At 43.2% G+C, this 20716-nt stretch overlaps 1 protein-coding gene across 14 annotated transcripts in view; it reads left to right on the top strand.

The window, feature by feature from the left end:
* tcf7l2 (transcription factor 7 like 2) overlaps positions 1 to 20716 on the top strand; it is a 93570-nt gene that overhangs the window by 57600 nt on the left and 15254 nt on the right. For all 14 annotated transcript variants that reach the window (XM_084141322.1, XM_084141323.1, XM_084141320.1 and 11 more), the window contains one exon: positions 18593 to 18725. In XM_084141322.1, the coding sequence (XP_083997448.1) occupies positions 18593 to 18725 (133 nt within the window). The remainder of the gene's footprint in view (positions 1 to 18592; positions 18726 to 20716) is intronic.

Genomic DNA, 20716 nt, shown 5'->3' with positions numbered 1-20716 from the left:
TTTTAATTAGGGTGCGGATTAGCCGAGTTTGGTTCAGTGCCTCTGATTATTTCACTCGCCTTTAGGGGACTGAGCTAAAACCCTAATACGGTCAGTACCCCCAAGCGGTCCTCTTTTTGAAGACGCCGAACAAAAAAAAGTGGCCTCCGCTAGCGTTCGGCCCTCCGAGGATCATGGGTAAGGGACATTATTCTCGGAATAGCCAATTAATTCCGCTGGCAATGATCGGTTAGCACTTCTTTCCCCCACCTCTCCAAAGCCCGCCCTCAACTCGCCATTTGAAATGCTAACACAATGAAATATTTTTCTATTGGTCCGTGTCCCTCGGCTAAGCCACTGCCGCGGGCAGAGAATTTAATCGACTGATGAGACCAGAGGCAGGCCCGATAAAAAGGTTACCTGTATGTGACATGCACTCCAAGTAGATAGCGCTACCTTGAACTCGAAAGTTCTGTAACTTTTATTTGACTTTTTATCGTTAGTGAGGCCACACTTGGTGTTGCCGTGGAGGCTAGAAATGAAGCAATTCTTCTAGTTACTGTTGCCGCAATACTGAAAAACGGAGCAACGTGACTAATTCTTTATTGAACGATTTCCTTTGTTTGATTGTGTCGTTTCTCCAAGAACCGTTTTAAATTATACAAAAATGTTTTAAAATTGGCTAGATTTTCAGTAAATGAGCTTTAATCAAATAAGATGCTTTATAGTAGATACTTTTTTGCAAACTTAATGCAGCATATCATAGCCTCTTGATTGAGACAATAATTTATAGCTCAATGAAATGGATAGTTACGATTGTTATGAAAGTGGAATATAAAATTGCATCAAAGCAGAAACACATCTATTTATTGTATTTTAATTTCACTCCTATTAACAATGGAAGTTTTTTTTGTTTTTGTTTTTTACTACTGATAGGTTTAAATTGATTTAATGTATTATTATTATTATTATTATTATTATTATAGTAATAGAAATTAATAATATATTACAATAACAATATTATACATTTTCATTTTTGCAGTCATTGCACTGACACAAGCTTTGTCTGGCTGGACTAGGTGAGATTAAAACAGTACAGGTGCACCTGTCACATTTGAACACTTCAGGGATGGGTAAGGTAGGAAGGAAGAGAGCGGAGGAGGTATTGAGGCCCTTCTCAAATTGTTAGTAAAAGATATACTGGCACAGAATAGGTATATATGGTTGCTGCAATACCCCCCAACCCAATCTCAAATCCACACACACACACACTTTGCTGTCTACGAGGACTGAGGCAGGTGGCTCCCCATGGCTGCGGCTTCATGACAACATGCCATTAGAAATAGCAGGCCTGTTGATCAATCCTGCCGACATGACAGCTTCGCCGCGAGGCCTGGCTCTTTGAGTGCCGGCGCTGCGGCAGCTCCCTCTCCCGTTTCTCCCCACTAATTGGTGAAAGTTCTCTTATATGTGCTCGTGGCACAGGGCTCTTTTTTCCCTCCTCCTCCTGCTCCTCTTCTTCTTTTTCTCCCTCTCCTTTTTATTTTTCTCTCCTGCCTCTCCTTCCCCTATCCACCCTCCAAACATATTTTTTTGACTTTAACATTGTCACAATGGAAATGATAACTTTGAGCTATATATTGCAAGTGGGTTAAGAAAAGGATGCGTGTGCCGCAGGCGTTGTTCGTTCTGCATACTGCGGGTGTAGTGCAGCTCAGATTTGACATTGACTCTTGGCAATATATATCAATGTGAGATAGGAAGCATAAAACTATTGTCAGGTGATCTTACTTGCAAGGAGAATGCGGTCATGAACGTTCTAGCAATATTAATTGCACTTTTATATTGTGAATTCAGTTGATACTGTTTGAAATAGAAAATCGAATTCAAATGTTTTGTCATTGTAGATCCCGTGTAGCGCAGTTGGTAGAGCATGGCGTTTGCAACGCCAGGGTTGTGGGTTCGATTCCCACGGGGGGCCAGTATGAAAAAGTATGAAAATGTATGTACTCACTAACTGTAAGTCGCTCTGGATAAGAGCGTCTGCTAAATGACTAAAATGTAAATGTAAAAATGTCATTCAATGTCATAATATCATCAAATTTGAAACCAATGTAATTGTTGCCTCTAATAACAGCTGCATAGCAGCATAAGTATTTGTATTTATTCCATTCATTGTATAATCCCTCTCTTTTTTATCAAACAGAATTTAGTTGAACAGTAAAAAATGTCAAAACAATTGTCAGGAAATCTCTCTCTGTTGCCTGCTGGCTGTCACGGTAGAGTGGCGGCTACATTTTAATCCGACGCCATCTCTCCCATCAGTCTTTAACACCACCCACCCTTGAGTCTCCTCTGAACTAAATAAATGAGTGCGAGAGGGGAGAGATAAACACACATTAAATGTTTAACTGTCTCACATTTGTCATCTGTTTACACCTCTTAATTGAACAGACACAGCTTAGCCCTGGCACTCCGATTGCAGCCACACACACACACACACACACACACACACACACACTCACACACACACACACACACACACACACCTTTCAAGCACTGGAGCCTAAGCGCAAACACTGTCCTGTCCATCATTTAGCCATTCATATTTATTTTACTCGGCCCTTGTGGGTTAGTGGAGGCAGAACCTGAGAACTTGTACGTCTTGTGTTTACAGTGGGGTTTTTGAAATCCATTTTCCAGCCATTCTAGTGGAATGGAGAGAGACAATATAGGATATAGGGCTTCTAGTGAGTGAGTCAGACACTGCTTTTTGTGTTATGTTATTTAAAGTAGGCTCTATAGAGGGTTTGCCCAGAAAAGATGGTGTTCCGTGGGCATGTCTGGATTTGTTTATATCTCCAAATGTAATTGTGATTTAGCATGAACTGAAAACATTAACTACTACCTCCACCCAGTGGCACAAAAGGAGATGGTTGGCATTCTGCAGTGTCTAATGTGGGTGTGAAGATTTTCCTTGGGGGGGGATTTCACCACACAATAGCAATGGTATATCTAGCTCTCCAAATTGTTCCTTTTATCCTTACAATATTAAATACTGTAAATTCGGTCAGGAGACTCCCCTCCTTATCAGCAGTGAATTTTAATGGTGACGTCTTTAGAAGCGACACTGTAGCCGACGTGAATGCGTCTTTTTTGATGCATCGTAGCATGCAGTCAAACAGTGTGTGTGTGTGTGTGTGTGTGTGTGTGTTTGTTTTCATGTAAGTGTGAATCAGACAGGAGTTCTGCACCACTGTAAAAGCTACTGTATTCTCCATGTTAATCATTCCCTTGAATATGTGCAATTAACAGTGTGTGGTTGTACAGTAGTGCTGTGCCAGTTCTCCAGGCTGCCAGAGAGAGATGGAGAGAAAGAGAGAGCCGGTCCTAAAGCCCGGGCCTCGGGTGAGTGGGAGAGAGGAGAGTAGAGGAGAGAGGAGATGAATTGGGGGTTCCTCAGAAGCCCCCTCTCCAGATCCGAGGCAAGGGGGGGGGGGGATCAGAGTGGCTTGTTTTAAGTGGCTCGCGCGAGACTTTGAAATCCCCGAGTCACCTACAGCACTCACTTCATCAAGTTCACTAGTGTCTTAATAGCAGATCAATAAGTTTCAAAGTCGGAGAGTTAATTTGATACTAGTGCTGATGTGATCACGCTGGGCCACAGAGCTGCCTGCTCTCCTCTCCTTTCCTCTCTCCTTCTACTCACCTAGATTGGACCTGTTATAGACTCTCAACATGCATTAAGACATGGAGGGGTTCTCTGCTTGCTGTTTACTCTTAAAGACAGGCTCCGGTGAACACCAAATTATTTGGGCTATGTGTCTGTGTTCGTGCAATTGCAATGTGTTATTGTATGCTAAAATTATAATAATTATAATAATAATAATAATTGTTATTACAATGATTATTAATTGTATTATTATTATTATTATTATTATTGTTATTATTATTATTATTATTATTATTATTATTATTATTATTATTATTATACCCAATTATGAATGTATGCTCAAGTAGACATATAGACCAGCATTTGTCAATCTCAAATTGACAAATACATTGTGAGGAACACACAATTGTATTTGTAATATTAACCATATCTTAATTTAATATTGCTAAATTGGTTATATTCTCACATTTTACAACTCAATATCCACCCAAGGTAAATGAAAACTCTAAATATAGCATTTGGTCAATTTTCTATTGACCATGATCATACATTTTTAAAGCTTACAATATCAAACTATTATTGTGAGGTCAAATACAATAAAGCGCTTATGAAAATTAAAGGTATATACTGCAAAGTTATCTAAAAATAAAAACACCCGAAAAAATCACACCGATGCCTGCGGCTTTTCGAGGCGCCGTAAAATGTTGATATTGAGCGGTCCTATGCTGCTTTCTTCAGTTCAATAGAAGACACTACCATCTGTATTTTGGGGTGGTAGTGCCGCTGGTCTGTTGGGGTCGGATCAGCACCTTGAGAACAAAAGCCCAATTTTGAATGTTCATCTAAGGGTTGCTAATGGTATTAGGGGTCCGGCGGGTGGTCGACAGGGGCCCGACACTCCAAGGTGTGTCCATAGCTTGACCCCCGACCTGCACCAATTCACCGGGCCGGTGGCATTAATACCCCACATCTGTCATTTTCCGTACACCCCCCTTGACGCCTTTTTACTATATTTCAAAGTGGTATTTTCCATGAAAAGATGGAAAGAAACTCCAAAACGTGCCCTAAAAAAAGGTTCCTATTTTGGTCGCCCCCCTGACGGATAACGGGAAAGGAAAAGCAGGGAAAGTGGCGAAAGCACCTCAGAGTGGTGAAAAGAACCGGTATCGCACTGTAGAGTTCATTTTCTGTTTGTTCAAAATCTTAAGCCTCAAGCGTGAGAAGACAAAAAAAAAAGAATTGTGTGTGATCTGTGCTTTTTTCGCTCTTCAAAAACATGCAAAAGCATTTACAATGGATGTTGGATTAAGAGTAGGACTGAACTAAATGGCATGTTACCTGGCTAATTTCTCACCGAGTCAGGTGCAGGTAAGGATGCTGTTGATTAAGGCACTGCATTTAAAAATATATATATGTTATTTTGACTTGGCCAGTCTCGATTAGAAAATATGTGATTTTTCACACGTTGTTTGATGTACATCCCGGGTTATAGGTACTGTATTTCAGACTGTTGGGAAAAGATTCCTGGTTTGAACTGTAATGGTGTAAGCGGGTGGTTCAGTTGGTGTAGAGAAAGGGTTTCCCGGTTTTAGTTGAAATGATGGTAGCGGGTGGTGTTGGTGGAAGGCTGCCTGTGTGGTCCACGGTGAACGGCACTGTGTCGGGCTCCGCGTAGAGTGCTGGAGGTCCAGGTTTCTGATGAATGTTTCATGTCAAATTTGTGCGGGAATTATTTACTACTCCGTCTATATCTTTCATTGCTCTTCATTCCAATTCATGTTAGAAAGCCCCCAGGAAAAGGTATTCCAGAAGGATGGGAGAAATGTTCATTAGATTTCAGATTCTATCAAAAAAATTATAATAGTACTTGAATCATAATTTTTGACTGCTGTCACAGAAAATATTTGTAATTTGTGGTTTCAGTCCTTTCAGTAAAAACTGTTAAAATCGTGAGTCAGAATATTTCTATTGTCCTTTATTTCTGACGTTCCTCCAGCTCACGCACAATGAAATCTTGCTTCATTAAAAGTGTATTAATCTTGTCTCTTGTCTCTAGGGAGGCACCTTAAGATGATGTTTTGTCTTTTTCTTTAAATTGTTGGAGAAAATAAATCTCCCAGATTTGGTCCCTGTCAGTCAGAAATAATTGTGTGCTTAATCTTGTCCCTGATGGATGACTTGGAGTTCAGCAATGGGCCAGCTCCAATGACAAATACAATATTAATATTCATTAACTGCTTTGACAATGCTAATTTTGATGCAGTAGTAAAGGGCCTTCCAAAGTTAGCGGCCAAACCATCAGAGCTGCGCAAGGTGACAAGATAATTTGTGCTGGTTTACTGAGCTGAAGGCTTTTAATGTCTTAAGGAAGGAAAAAAAGCTAGGTACCACAAACAAAATAAAAGAGAAACGGAAAAAGTTCACACGTATAGGAAACCAGGACTGCGGAAGTAATACGATCAAGAGACGGCTACAAAAATTTGACACCTCCGATGCCTCATCTTTGAGCAAATATATATATATTTTTAAACAAAAAGTTGCAACCAAAAAAAAGAGTATAACATGGTAAGTCAGCACATTCTTGATTTTGTTTAATCTTTTTGATCTTTTAAATTATCGCCATTTGAAGATCAATAGTCATTTTTTTCTGCTATGGTTAAAAGGCTCACAGCGGTGGTATGGTGGATGGTCGGATCACGGCTTTAAGAGTGGGCTTCCTCTCTTCAAGCCACCAGTTGTCCGGGCTTAATTTCCTATTGCCAGTTCACTAGGAACCACACCGGCTTGTTTCAATTTATTAGTATTTTTGCTATTGTTAACTGCTGTTGTTGGCTTGTCTTCTGGCTTTGTTTGACTTTGGAGTTGGGGCTCCTTTTTCTTCTCGGTTGTCTTTAAAGATTACAGGGAGACACTGGATGTTGCAAAGCTTTAACAGTGCGACTTGCTCTTTTGTTAATAAATGTCTGGTTGGTCTTTTTGGTATCGTTGTATTTTTACGGTGTCCCTTCATCAAAATCTGGGGCTACCGGCAGGCAGGACCGGGGGGCAATTTGGCCATAACACCACACACTCGCTGCCCGATCGGATTACTTTCTTTGGCTTTTTAAAAACATTTCTTTTTTGCACTGTTGTTTTTTTTTGATTTTGCGTTTTATTTCGTCCGACTCATAATGAATGGAGCGTAGCTAGCGTTGAGAATTAATGACATGACGAGGGACACCCCACTGCTTGAGTTTAGCCAAGTTAGGGAAACTCCTATAGAAGACTCGAGTACCTTTATGTCTACCAAGCCGCGGAAGGAAAGCCTCTCTCTCCGTCTCCCTCACTTCTTTCTCTCACTTCTTTTTGTTGTTCTTTCAACTTATCAAAGAAAGTGAGATGGACACAAAGGAGCTTATTTGGGGGGGATATGAAGATGAGAGAGGGACTCCTGGTCAGACGTGGAGGAGAGCAATGTTGCCTGAGAGTGTGTGTGTGTGTGTGTGTGTGTGAATGAATGAGGGGGCTGAGTGTGAGAAGCCCGGTTTGGCCGCTCGCTCGCTCTCCTCTGTCGGACCTGGATGGGCTTGCCATCGCTGTCTGGAGCTCCACCGGTCATTTCCCCTCTTCTTTGCGCTGGTGTGTTATCGACTCAGCCGATCAGGCGTTTGGTTTGCGAGGGGCTGCCGTAGATGAGGTGCTGCCCCCCAGTGGATTAGTGGATGACATGGTGATGGGCGTCTTGTTGTAGTCGGTGCGCTACCATGAGCGCCAGCATGCTTGTTTTAACCAGGAACCGAGCAGCATCCCAAATACAGCTCTTTTAAATGGTAAGACATTAACATTATTTATTACCTCCTGTGCTTTATTGTTCAACTAATGTAAGTGGACTTGTCTGTCTTTAAATATTATTTTTTATTGGAGTTTGTTGACATTATTGTATGTCTTCCATTTGGCAATTTATAATAGTTTAGTTGCTAAGTGACAGGTTGAAAGGCAGTGTTTGATTGCTTTGTCTGACAGTCTGACAGTGTTTTATTAATCTAAGGCAACTTTAATTTAAAATGATATTTATTATTTTGTAATAATATATTGATCATAAATCATATCAATTATGATTAAGGTAATGAAAATGGTGAAGTGTGTTGTACTGTTAATAACTAAATCTAATGTATTTTTAATTCAGTTTCTTCTATTAATTTTTTTTTGTATACATTTTGATAGTTATTATTCTCAAATAATTTTGAAATATGTATTTTTAATTGCATTTTAAATCATGAAACTCAATTTGTATTATCAGTAAATAATCTATTAAATCAATTGTCATGGTATGTTATCACAAAACAATGTGCCTAGATTAGGGGAATCTCTTTGAGTGTATGCCAATCATTTTCATTATCGTCTTATATTCCTCAAAGTTAAGTCCAAATTAGCAGGATTTGTAACGGTCGCCATCCATTGTAGTCCATTCCGGTTTCCTCTCTTTCATTTCTTTTCTTGCACACTTTTTGGTCTAGTGTGAACACCGGAGACAGTGGAGTGGGATAGAGGGTCTTTTATTTCTCTCTTTTTTCAGAGGGGTCGTCTCTCCTGTTGGTCGCACTGTTGCCATTGTGGCCGGCTGATTGGGAGCTGTCCATCATTTGCGGGCGAACTGGCAGTTTACTTAAGAAAGTGCACGTGGGACAAAGGAGGTCGCGGGAGTGTGGCGGCCGAGCTGAATGGAGGGAGGGAAGGCAATTAGCTGCCACGTTGTTGGGGCTCTTTTACTTGTCAAGCTGGAACCTCGTTGCTTTTGTGGGAGCCATGTAAAGGACCTTCCCAGGGCTTTGTTTTGGCATTAAGGGCCTCAGGACTGCCTGGCGAACGCCAGAGAAGAGCAGGCCAAAAAAGAAGAAGATTGAAATAAAATAGTGTGCTAAAAGCCATGCATTAGGTTTTTGTTGCTTCCGTTGTCGTCATTTTTATACATCTTATTGTTGCTCAGATATAAAAAATATGCTGCTCCGCCTTTTCAGGTGCTCCTTTATTGCAAATATGTTTTTGATTCATTGTCACCAGGTAAAATTAGGTGATAATGTATTTGGAATATACAATCGGTCAACTCTACCTACTTTTCTGTCACTAAATAATATTAAAATTATAACCATATAATTATATATTTATTAGAAACCAAAATTGTATATTTCCTTTACATTCAAAATATCTAATTAAACCTTGGTGAAGCAAGTTATTGTGCAATTAGTTAATTCACCCTGCTTGTTAATTGGTGAACAGCACATGTCCTGCGTATGCTTGCACTGGTCTAAGGCCCTGGAAGTGGTAAGAGCCTGGAAAGCGGCAGGGACAGGAGCATGGTTGTGGGGCCCGAACATTCAGAGGAAATGATCTCATGATAATAATGTTTCAGAGGTGGAGGACAGAGAGAGCAGTTGGGGGTATGGAGGCTTTAGGCCTTGCGTAGTTGATCTTCTCACACAGGTCAGGAAGAGTTAACAGTGGAAACTATTATTGGACAGAAAAAAAAAACAGAAAAGGAAAAACAGAAAGAAGACCCCACGTAGATGTCATGTCCATGTCAAAGTGAAGACAATACATTTCAACCCCCCCCCCCCCCCCCCCTGGAAAGTTGGGTTGGAGAGGGGACTGTCAGTATCACACGGATAAGTGACTGTTCGCTACACTTTGCTGAACCTGCCCTCCCTTTGTGGATGTTGTGTCTTGTTCTTTCTTCTCCCCCTCTCTCTTTGTCTCTTTCCTCTTTCCTTGCTCGCTTTACCTTGTTGTAGCCAAAGCTTTTCAAGCTGCCAGTTCGACTCTGGGCTTCCTGGAGGGACTGCAGAGCCCACACACACATACACACACATATATACGAGTGTGCAATCTTGGAGTTTTGTAATAACAAGATTTTTGTTGTGTATATTGTTGTGTATTTTTTCTCGTTTGTTGCTTGTGGGAAGTCTTCTCTGCCCTGCCGAGAAGCAGTACTTTATATTTTTTTCTCGGTTTGTGTTTTCGCTTTCAATTCTTGTGACCGGCACAAACTTTTCTGAGAGAGGAGGCTGCGAGGGGCTGCTGAGAGTGGTGGAGGAAGCTGGGGGATCCTCAGGCTCTTTTGGGGAAGGTAGGGGGGCAGGCTAGGCTCCAGACCCTGAGCCCCATCCGTGAATCCTCAGACACAAATGTCTGTGGAACTTCCAATCATAAAATCCTGGGAACAATGGGCCACTCGTGTCGCGATGAGGATGCCTCGGTTTGAGGGACACACACATGCCCAGCCGCACACACTTCAGCACTTTGGGAGAAGAAGAAGTGAGGGCTAAGAAAAGACGAAGAAGAAGAAGTGGAGGAGGAAAAATAGTGTGAAGAAGAAAGGAAAGGCCATTGGTTTTGAACGCCGTAGTGAGGAAGGAGAAGTGGGGGGCAGGTGAAAAGTAAGCAGGGGGTCATGTACCCGAGTGAGGGCGTTTTAGCGGGGCCGGAGGAGAGGGGAGTCAAAGGAGGAGTCCTTGCCCCCGGGCTCCCCCTCCTCCAGCAGATCGGCTGCTGGCATCTCAATCTCAGTGGCTGGGTGAGTAAACCATACTCCCCTACCTCCTCTCTCTGTCTCCATCTACCTTTCTCTCAATTCCTGTGCTCCATCACTTTATGTTACCGTTGAACTTTAAGGATCAGATGATGATTGTTGTGATTTAAGGGGGGCCCGGGGGGTATTCCCCCTCCTGTAAGTGCAGGCCGGTGGTCATCTGCTTTAAAGTGGCTTTAAAGATAGCTTTTTCCTTTCAAATATTCCTTTTTGCCTTTTTTTAAGTGGCTGTGTATGTTTATGTGCGGGGAGGGGGTGTTCTTGATCTTGGCGTGTGTTTGGGAGGTGTGTGTGGGGATATGCAAATTAGCAGTGTACATTTACAGAAACAGGCCAAAGACAGGACGCAGCATTTGAAATAATTGTCCTAATTGCCATTTTGTTTTAAATTGCTATTCAAATCTATAAACAGTTATTTACTAATAAGTTCAGTAGAACTTTGTATTATTCCTCAAAAGATCATACCTTGTTATTCAACTGAATAGTATTTCCTAGACAAAGCATTATTTGATCATGCTCATGTCTAACCATGAAATGTAAAATATAATTGAAATAACCCACAAATTAACATATTCCTCTCTTAATTTTGCCGTCTAATTCAAAATTATAATTGCCTCCTCTTTCAACTGAAAATGTGAGGCGCTGATTGCATTTCAAAAGATGATGACAGAACTCAGTGTAGCTCTTGCACTGTAGTATCACTGCTTCGAGACACCACTTCAACTCGGGTAGGACAGCTCAAGAGATGTTTACATTCTAATGAGGAAGCATAAACACACATAGCACATTGCTCTTGTATAAAACTCAATATACAATACATTTTAGACAATTATTTATTAAAATCACATTGACAAAGTCATATGGAAGATATATTGCTAAATGTAAATTTGACAAATGACAGACTTCAATATGTATGAATGAATGAAGAGAGATGGAGAATGAGAGCAAAGGCTTTGGCCCAGATACATTTTTTGTTAGGTCCTGTGATCAGCAGCAAGCATGTCACAGAAGCAAAGTGAATAGATTAACTTTTAAATATACTGACTCGGTCTCTAGAGCAAGATACCCTTGGAGTGGGCTGCTTTTTTTCTCCCTTTCTGGAATAGCAATACTGATCGCCTGGCGCCTTTCCTAAATTCTTACATTTTTTTCCCAACACAGTATTGAGATCCTTTAATGTTACTGAGATAGTATTTTAGTGCAAACACAACAGTGAGGGTTGGTTCCATGTCTAAATATGGAAAATATTGGTGTATTTAATGCTGCAGAAATTGTCCAGTTTTAACTAAAATATGGTGATCTAAGTTCATGTTTGTATTTTTATTCTGACACTGTACACTCTTAGAAACAATTTGCTCTCTAAAAGGGTTCTTCGGTTGTCCCTATAGGATAAACCTTTGAAGAACCCTTTTTGGATCCAGGTAGAACCTGTTTGGGTTCCACCTGAAACCAAAAAGGGTTCTACCTGGAACCAAAAAGGGTTCTCTTATGGGTACAGCCAAAGTGTTTATACAGTATGTTCATAGAAGATTACGCTTTAAGATATTGTATTGGTAAAGAAACCAACACAAAATGGTATATAATGTTGTTTCTCTGCTCGTTTGACCCCAAGGTGTTGCATTAATGAAAATGTAGCATTGTTACTAGGATTTGATGTGTAGACTAGGATCTGTATCTTTGTGAATGTTCAGTTTGATCTCCATCACTGCTAACAGTGAGAGGGAAAATGTAGTTACTGTCAACAGAGATGTGATATGGGCGTCGCTTGAAGATGATAATATTTTGCCTGGAGCGGGCACTCTTAACGCCTTAAAGGTGAACTTTTTATGAAAATAAATCCTATCACGCCAAAAAGACCTGTTGTGATAGTGGACAATAATTTTGTATTGCCATGGTAATGACATCAGTTTGTGTTTAGTTTTTGAGTTTATCAGATAATGTGAAAGTCCACACACACAAGCTCCAATCATTCCCTCCCTCCCTCCCTCCCTCCCTCCCTCCTTCCCTCCCTCCCTCCCTCCCTCCCTCCCTCCCTCCCTCCCTCCCTCCCTCCCTCCCTCCCTCCCTCCCTCCCTCCTTCCCTCCCTCCCTCCCACTCCTCTTGCACAGTGTGTGTTTTCTGCATCGTGTCCCTGTGTGTGTGCTTGGATGCGGGCCACTGGCACATTTTGGGAGCGGATCAGGGCCCTGGCAGCTTTTTCTGCTAGCTCTGGAATTTGTGCGCCTGCGAGGACCCCTATCCATCACTACGCTGTCAGCCCCCCACCTCTTTCCCCCCTCCCTGGTCCCCCACCGCCCCCCTCACTCAACCCCACTACAGCTCATTAGAGCCTGCAAGGCGTTGTGACAACTCATCATATCATGAGATAAAGCATGGAGAGACGTGCGGGGCCCCCCAGGGGCCACTAGGTCACCACCTTCACATTAAGTCTTCAAATTGCCCTGCAAGGTGCCACCAGGCGGAAATGCAAGGCCAACAGCTTTTTCCTGTCCTGCTTTTCTCTCCAGGGTCGCTCTCGCTCTCTCTCACAATCTGTGTCCTCCTCCTCTTTGCTTCTGTCTCTCACAGGGCATCCTCTTGCAACTGTCATTCCCACATGCCTGTGGTGAAGCAGCTCAAAGAGTGATTTGTAAGAGTTTAAAAAAATGTTTGATTAGCCTAGTTTCCTCTTATTTATTTTAAGAAGTTTATAACTAGACTAATTGATAAGCAATATTGTAAAAACATAGTTATTGACTCAAATGTACCATTGTAATGTGAAATACCACTTGATAAAGGTCAGGCTTTATTTTCGGATCCAAAACCATGGTCAGTTCCAAAACCAAGTTGTGTCCGCCCTACATTAGCCCCAGGACATGAGTGGCTGATGGGAAAGCCTAGGGGTCAGGGTTCGGACAATGATGCTGAGTGAGTGTGACACGGCCTCTCCGTGGCAACCAGAGAGCCTGCACACAAATACACAGGCCCTCTCTCCATCCACACAGCCCAGACACTAGTGAGGTCACCACCAGGGGTCAAGACCCTGATACTGTGGCTGTCACTCGCACAGAGGGGGTTCAGCGTACGCACACATACACTCATGTGAACACGCACGCTCTCACAGACACACTCACGCGAACTCTTCTCGAGGAAAAACATTTCTCTTTCTTGGCAGTGTGAATCTTTTTATATACAGTTGAAGTCGGAAGTTTACATACACTTAGGTTGGAGTCATTAAAACTCGTTTTTTCAACCACTGCACACATTTCTTTTTAACAAACTATAGATTTGGCAAGTCGGTTAAGACATCTACTTTGTGCATGACACAAGTCATTTTTCCAACCATTGTTTACAACAGATTATTTCACTTATAATTCACTGTATCACAATTCCAGTGGGTCAGAAGTTTACATACATTAAGTTGACTGTGCCTTTAAACAGCTTGGAAAATTCCAGAAAATGATGTCATGGCTTTAGAAGCTTCTGATAGGCTAATTGACATAATTTGAGTCAATTGGAGGTGTACCTGTGGATGTATTTCAACTCAGTGCCTCTTTGCTTGACATCATGGGAAAATCAAAAGAAATCAGCCTCCACAATTCTGGTTCATCCTTGGGAGCAATTTCCAAACGCCTGAAGGTACGACGTTCATCTGTACAAACAATAGTACGCAAGTATAAACACCATGGGACCACGCAGCAGTCATACCGCTCAGGAAGGAGACGCGTTCTGTCTCCTAGAGATGAACATACTTTGGTGCGAAAAGTGCAAATCAATCCCAGAACAACAGCAAAGGACCTTGTGAAGATGCTAGAGGAAACAGGTACAAAAGTATCTATATCCACAGTAAAACGAGTCCTCTATCGACATAACCTGAAAGGCCGCTCAGCAAGGAAGAAGCCACTGCTCCAAAACCGCCATAAAAAAGCCAGACTACGGTTTGCAACTGCACATGGGGACAAAGATTGTACTTTTTGGAGAAATGTCCTCTGGTCTGATTAAACAAAAATAGAACTGTTTGGCCATAATGACCATCGTTATGTTTGGAGGAAAAAGGGGGAGCTTGCAAGCCGAAGAACACCATCCCAACCTTGAGGCACAGGGGGTGGCAGCATCATGCTGTGGGGGTGCTTTGCTGCTGGAGGGACTGGTGCACTTCACAAAATAGATGGCATCATGAGGAAGGACAATTATGTGGATATATTGAAGCAACATCTCAAGACATCAGTCAGGAAGTTAAAGCTTGGTCGCAAATGGGTCTTCCAAATAGACAATGACCCCATGCATACTTCCAAAGTTGTGGCAAAATGGCTTAAGGACAACAAAGTCAAGGTATTGGAGTGGCCATCACAAAGCCCTGACCTCAATCCTATAGAAAATGTGTGGCCAGAACTGAAAAGGCGTGTGCGAGCAAGGAGGCCTACAAACCTGACTCAGTTACACCAGCTCTGTCAGGAGGAATGGGCCAAAATTCACCCAACTTATTGTGGGAAGCTTGTCCCAAGTTAAACAATTTAAAGGCAACGCTACCAAATACTAATTGAGTGTATGTAAACTTCTGACCTACTGGGAATGTGATGAAAGAAATAAAAGCTGAAATAAATAATTCTCTCTACTATTATTCTGATATTTCACATTCTTAAAATAAAGTGGTGATCCTAACTGACCTAAGACAGGGAAGTTTTACTAGGATTAAATGTCAGGAATTGTGAAAAACTGAGTTTAAATGTATTTGGCTAAGGTGTATGTAAACTTCTGACTTCAACTGTGTATATATATGTATTTATAAAGTAGGCTACTGTGTGTGTGTGTGTGTGTGTGTGTGTGTGTGTGCGGAGGTGCATGCACATGTCCTAGTACTACAGCTTTTCTGTAAAGGGTTTTGCCATTCAAAAGTTGGGATTGCTGCGGGACACTTTCTTTGAAATGTTTAATCAGGGTCAAGGAACAGTAGTGAATACAAATTCATACAATTGTGTGTTGGTTGTGTACTCGTTTGAGCGCGTGTGTGTGTACGCACATTCTTGAACAGCTCTCATGATTGGTCTCCTAGTATATTTCTGTCGATTGTAATGCTGAAAGTAGTGGGAGTGATGGCAACAGGGCCAGGAAGTCGGCTTTGCTCCTTCCTTTGTAGAGAAACAGAAAATACTCCCACGTAGTTCCTTTGTTTAGCATGTGTGCTTTGCATAATGCTCCACTTGTTTGAGGAGCTGTGTTGTGATTCCATCAGCACCTGTTGTCCGAGGGTGTTAAAAGCAGGTGCTGCACCGAGGCCTAATTTACACTGGGGCGGCAAGGCTTCATTTTAATGGAAGTTGTGTGTGTGTGTGTGTGTCACAGGAGGTTGGGGGCACCTTAATTGGGGAGGAAGGGCTCATGGTAATGGCTGGAGCGGAATAAGTGGAATGGTATCAAATACATCAAACACATGGTTTCCATGTGTAGGCTATATATATTTTCTGGAAGCTAAAATGTATTGTTGATTGAATAGATATGGTGTGAACCTAGCCTGTGTTTTCTGCAAAGGCCTGAACTTCAGGTGTGATTGGGCTCATATCGTAAAAAAAAATATCATCCCGCTTCTCTCCATGGCTGTTTCAATTAAGCTCTGTAAATGTGTTACAGTCCATATGGGCTCTGCACTGTAGGTGTTGGAATCTGGGATGGCTCACCTGTTCTCTCTGTGAGAGTGCAAAAGCTTAACTCATAGGCTTGTCAGGGAAGTCTGGACTACAGGGCATGTAGAGGTGTGTGAGTCAACTTGACCAAAATGGAAGCTGCAGAGAATCTTTCACTCTCACACCCCTCTCACTGCATGTAAGCATAGAATTGAGGCATTCTCCAGAGTTGTTTTAGAATAATTGCACTGAAAAACAATCATTAAAAATAATTAGGAATTCTTTAAACTCGATACAGACCAGCCTTCTCTGTAAGGCAGCAAACCTCCATTGCTTAAGATTTTTTCTCTCTATGGGTGACATTACACCTTCCTCTTTCCTCCTCCCTTCATGGGGTGGTTCTAATCCTCCCCTCAGTGACACAGAGAGAGGCTGGCCGCCACAGTAGCCAAACAGCAGTAGTGTCTGTATGGCCCAGAAGCCATAGAAACTGGAGCGCTTGTGTTGTCTATTATTTGCCTGGCTCGGCTCGACTCGGGGCTTCTGAAATGGAGGCCTGATAGCCCCAAAGTGTCTGTGATGTAAATCTCTTTCAATATCTCACTCACTCACTCACTCACTCACTCACACACACACACACACACACACACACACACACACACACACACACACACACACACACACACACACACACACACACACACACAGTTTCTCTCTCACAGCTTCTCTCTCTATTATGCTCAAACAGTCCTTCTCTCTCGCCCTCCCTCTCTCTCTCCATTCCTCACCCTCTCTCTTCTCTCTCTCTCTCAATGCAGACTCAGTGGATGGGCATTTTAAACTGTCTCTCAATGGAGACAAAATAACTAATTTAAATGACCTCTAAAGCCTTTCAGCACAGGGAGAATTGACAGCACAGCTCAGGAGTGAAGGCCGTTTGGGGCAGCCAGTGCATTTCGCTCAATGGCTACCTTGTCAGCTGTGTTTGGCAGCTGTCATCTCCCCAATCTTTTTTTGTATCCCTCCATTCAAGATTTTTAGATTAGATATGGGGACTGTGGGGAAGAAACATGTTGATTTGTGTCTTGTATTCATTTTAACGAGTCGTGTACCACAACCAACCACAACCAACCCCCCCTCCCTTCTTCTCTCACTCTCTCTCCTCCCTCTCTCCTCTCTCTCTCCAGTCTTTTGAGCTCAGGGCTGTGAATGAGTCCCCAGAGTCTCTCCATGTTTCCCAGTAGTTCTACTGGGTTCATTAATCTTTCATTGGGACCATGGCGGTGTGGAATGCCACCCCACTCCCTCCCTCCCTCCCTTTCTTCCTCCCTCCCCTTGCGCTACCCCTCCCCTCCCCTTCTCCTCTCCTCTCCTCTACTCTCTACCCCTCTCACAGCTCCACTGGAGGGGGGTGGGGGGGCTGGAAGGGTACTTTACCCACTCCAGCCTGGTACAGTTCAGTCCAGACCAATCTGGTAGTCAGTTACACAGAAATGTATCTCATACATTGGTCACAGTAGGTTCAGCCTATGGAGATGATGGATTTTCAGCATTAAGTGCTGCTTACATGTGTCTTGCCTAGGGCCCTCAGCTTTGCATTTGTATAGTTAAATGAGCATAGAGTCCATGCATTATCCCTCCCTCCCTCTTACCACTTTAATGCCTTTAAAAGTCTATTGGAAAATTGCCACCGCCAGGTTTTGGGTTGGTGCCTCGCCATGGTTAGGGCTGCTAATGAGTGTGTTTGGACTGTAAGAGTACAAATTGAACATTACCCACACCCCCATTGCCCCTACTCCTTCCCTCTCTACACAGACACACACACACACACACACACACACACACACACACACACCAGCTAGCTCACTCTCCTTTTCCCCAGCACACATCAGCCATGTTACCACAAGCCTGATTAGTGATGCCTCTTTGACTGCCGAGGGACAGAATATGAGTTGAAGAGCAAGACCAGCTCACCGCCAGTGGTTTAAACCAGAACACTAATCTGGTTACTGTGTGCGTGCGTGTGTGTGTGTGTGTGAGTGCGTGCGCGCGTGCCTGGAGAAGTGGGCTGAGCTCTGGTTAACATGAGGCCCATGACGGAGCACCCCTCAGCTTAACAGTAATCTTTGGGTAATTGAAAAAGGGGCCTGCGCCACTTAGGAGCACAAAGAGCAGATTACATAGCTAAAATTAATTTGGCAAAAATGTAGAAATGGATTTTCTCCCCTCTTTTATTACAATGCCCCGCTATCCTCTTTACCTCCCCTCCTCCTCTACCCCCTCCTAAAACAGACCCTGGGGGGACAGAGAGGGGAGGGGTAGGGAGGTATATAGCAGAGGGAGGAGAGGGAATCAGTAGGGTAAAGCACTAAGTGAGGGGTTGGATGGTAGAGGATTGCTGACTGTTGTTATAATGGGTGTGGATTTTACACATTTGGTGGTTTGCACATGATCGATCTACCCCCCAGTAAGAGGCCCCCTTGTCATGCAGCCCCAGTCCAAAACTAAAATGACAGCCGTGCGTCTGAGATAGTATTACTGAGTCGCAGAGTGTCGCCGCAGAAGTGTTCTTAATTACCAAGCACACTATTTTCACTCTGCTCTGGCGGTTTGGGGCTCCGAGGGGGTCGATCATTTGATAGCTCTCGTTTTTCAAGAGCTTTCTGAGCGATGTTGTAACTCTACTGCCGGCGCCTGCAATCTCTAGCCCTAACTCTTCTTTTGTTTTATTTTCTCCCCCTCTCTCCTCCTCCTCTCTCTCCCTCTCTTTATAGTCTAATAAGGTCCCAGTGGTACAGCACCCTCACCACGTGCACCCGCTCACGCCTCTGATCACCTACAGCAATGAGCACTTCACACCGGGCAACCCCCCTCCGCACCTACAGGGAGACGTGGACCCCAAAACAGGTAAGACAGAGAACATACACACTACACTACGCTACACTGTTGCCCCGTTGGGAAACATGGTTGGGAAATGGTTAACACTCCAGCCACTGTTCCAAAGAAACACAGTCCTCAAATCCAAATAGTGATAGTCCAGCGACTAACATACAACAGAACACAGAATAATTCTTATTGTTGTCGACATACAAAGGCTACCACTGCTGCCTATGCAACCACACACACACACACACACACACACACACACACACTCTCTCTCTCTCTCTCTCTCTCTCTCTCTCTCTCTCTCACACACACACACACTCTCTCTCTCTCTCTCTCTCTCTCTCACACACACACACACACACACACACACACACACTCTCTCTCTCTCACACACACACACACACACATCTGCCTGATCAAATATAGTTTTATTTAAGGAAGATATAGCCCTTACAAAGCACAACATTGCAGGGCCTGCTTTCTCTGACCAGGTGTGAGGTATTTTAGGGCAGACAACAGTCACAGCTACTCAGACAGAAAGCTTCTCTCTCCTTATGGGCTCCCGAGTGGCGCTGCGGTCTAAGGCACTGCATCTCAGCGCTTGAGGCGTCACTACAGACCCCCTGGTTCGAATCCAGGCTGTATCACAACCGGCCGTGATTGGGAGTCCCATAGGGCAGCGCACAATTGGCCCAGCGTCGTCCGGGTTTTGCCGGTGTAGGCCGTCATTGTAAATAAGAATTTGTTCTTAACTGACTTGCCTAGTTAAATAAAGGTAAAAAAAAAAATGGTATGGCTGTGCTATTGTGTCTTGCAGAAGTAATCCTGTTGATTTTGCTCTGGCAGGGAAGGGAGGGTCACTATTTCATCTCTCCTCTGACAATACAGGAGGAGGTGTGTGTGACACACACACACACACACACACACACACACACACCACACACCACACACCACACACCACACACACACACACACCACAGCATGCGACCCATCCATCTGACTGAATTTAAATGTAGCATTCCTTCATTTTAAATGTCCACCTGCAATAAACATTTTGACCTAGTAGGTCAACTCACTTTCAATATGTGTACATAATATTGAGTTAATATTGAATAGCTTTGAAGGGTCTCTGGTTGTTTTGTTGGGGTTTTGTACTCACAAAGGGGTGATAACGACCCAGCTGCTGTTTAATGTGCCAGTTAATGGTGCTGCTTAATTGAGTGTAGTGTTTAATTAATTAACAAGCTATATTAAGACTTCAGCACTGGATGGCAATGCAGAGCAACGTTAGAAACTCTTTCCTCTGAAGAGTGTGTCAGTCAGTGCCATTATGTCTATAGAACTAGGGCTTACAACATTTTTGAAACCCTCCTCAGCTACAAATGTGTAATTAATGATCCCTAAAAAATTTCTCAATTAGTTCGGCATCAGTTTTGAGAGACAAACCCCAGTGTGGGTGTGTCTGCTTCTTGGATGCACAAAATGTTCCTTAGACACCTGTCACTGAACAATGTCTATGGAAACCTTCCCATGCGGCTGATTTTCACATACCTGGCTCGGCCTTGTGGCTTTGGGTGTAACACACACCAGCAACACACCGGCTGTGGACAGATTCATGGGGCCAGGGTTAGTTCTGCAGTCCTCTTCATCTGGGTCCACTGTGGCCATATCGGCACCAGCCAGAACAAAAACTGCTCCACAGCTGCACCGATATGCAGGCCAGGCAGGACCACTGTGAAAGAATGCACCAGAGCAAATAAAAGTCCCTCCGCTGCGCTGTTAGCCAGTGGAACTCAAACACTTCCTTGTCACGTTTTAACGCTCAACACTAGAAAAATGGAAAAGCCATCATTTCTTTGCTTTCACCATTTCTCTTTTTTTTTTTATGACAGACCTTTGGAGGGTTAATGTTTTGGGTGGCTGGTCTGCATGTTTTATTTGCCTGTCAGCTGCCACAGTAAGTGATTGCGACATTGGCAAATGTGTGATTGTTTTGCAGTGCCCTCTGTAGG

The sequence above is a fragment of the Coregonus lavaretus genome (genome assembly GCF_964263955.1).
Source record: "Coregonus lavaretus genome assembly, chromosome: 25".
Classification (NCBI taxonomy): domain Eukaryota; kingdom Metazoa; phylum Chordata; class Actinopteri; order Salmoniformes; family Salmonidae; genus Coregonus; species Coregonus lavaretus.
This window is presented reverse-complemented; position numbering and strand designations above follow the sequence as displayed.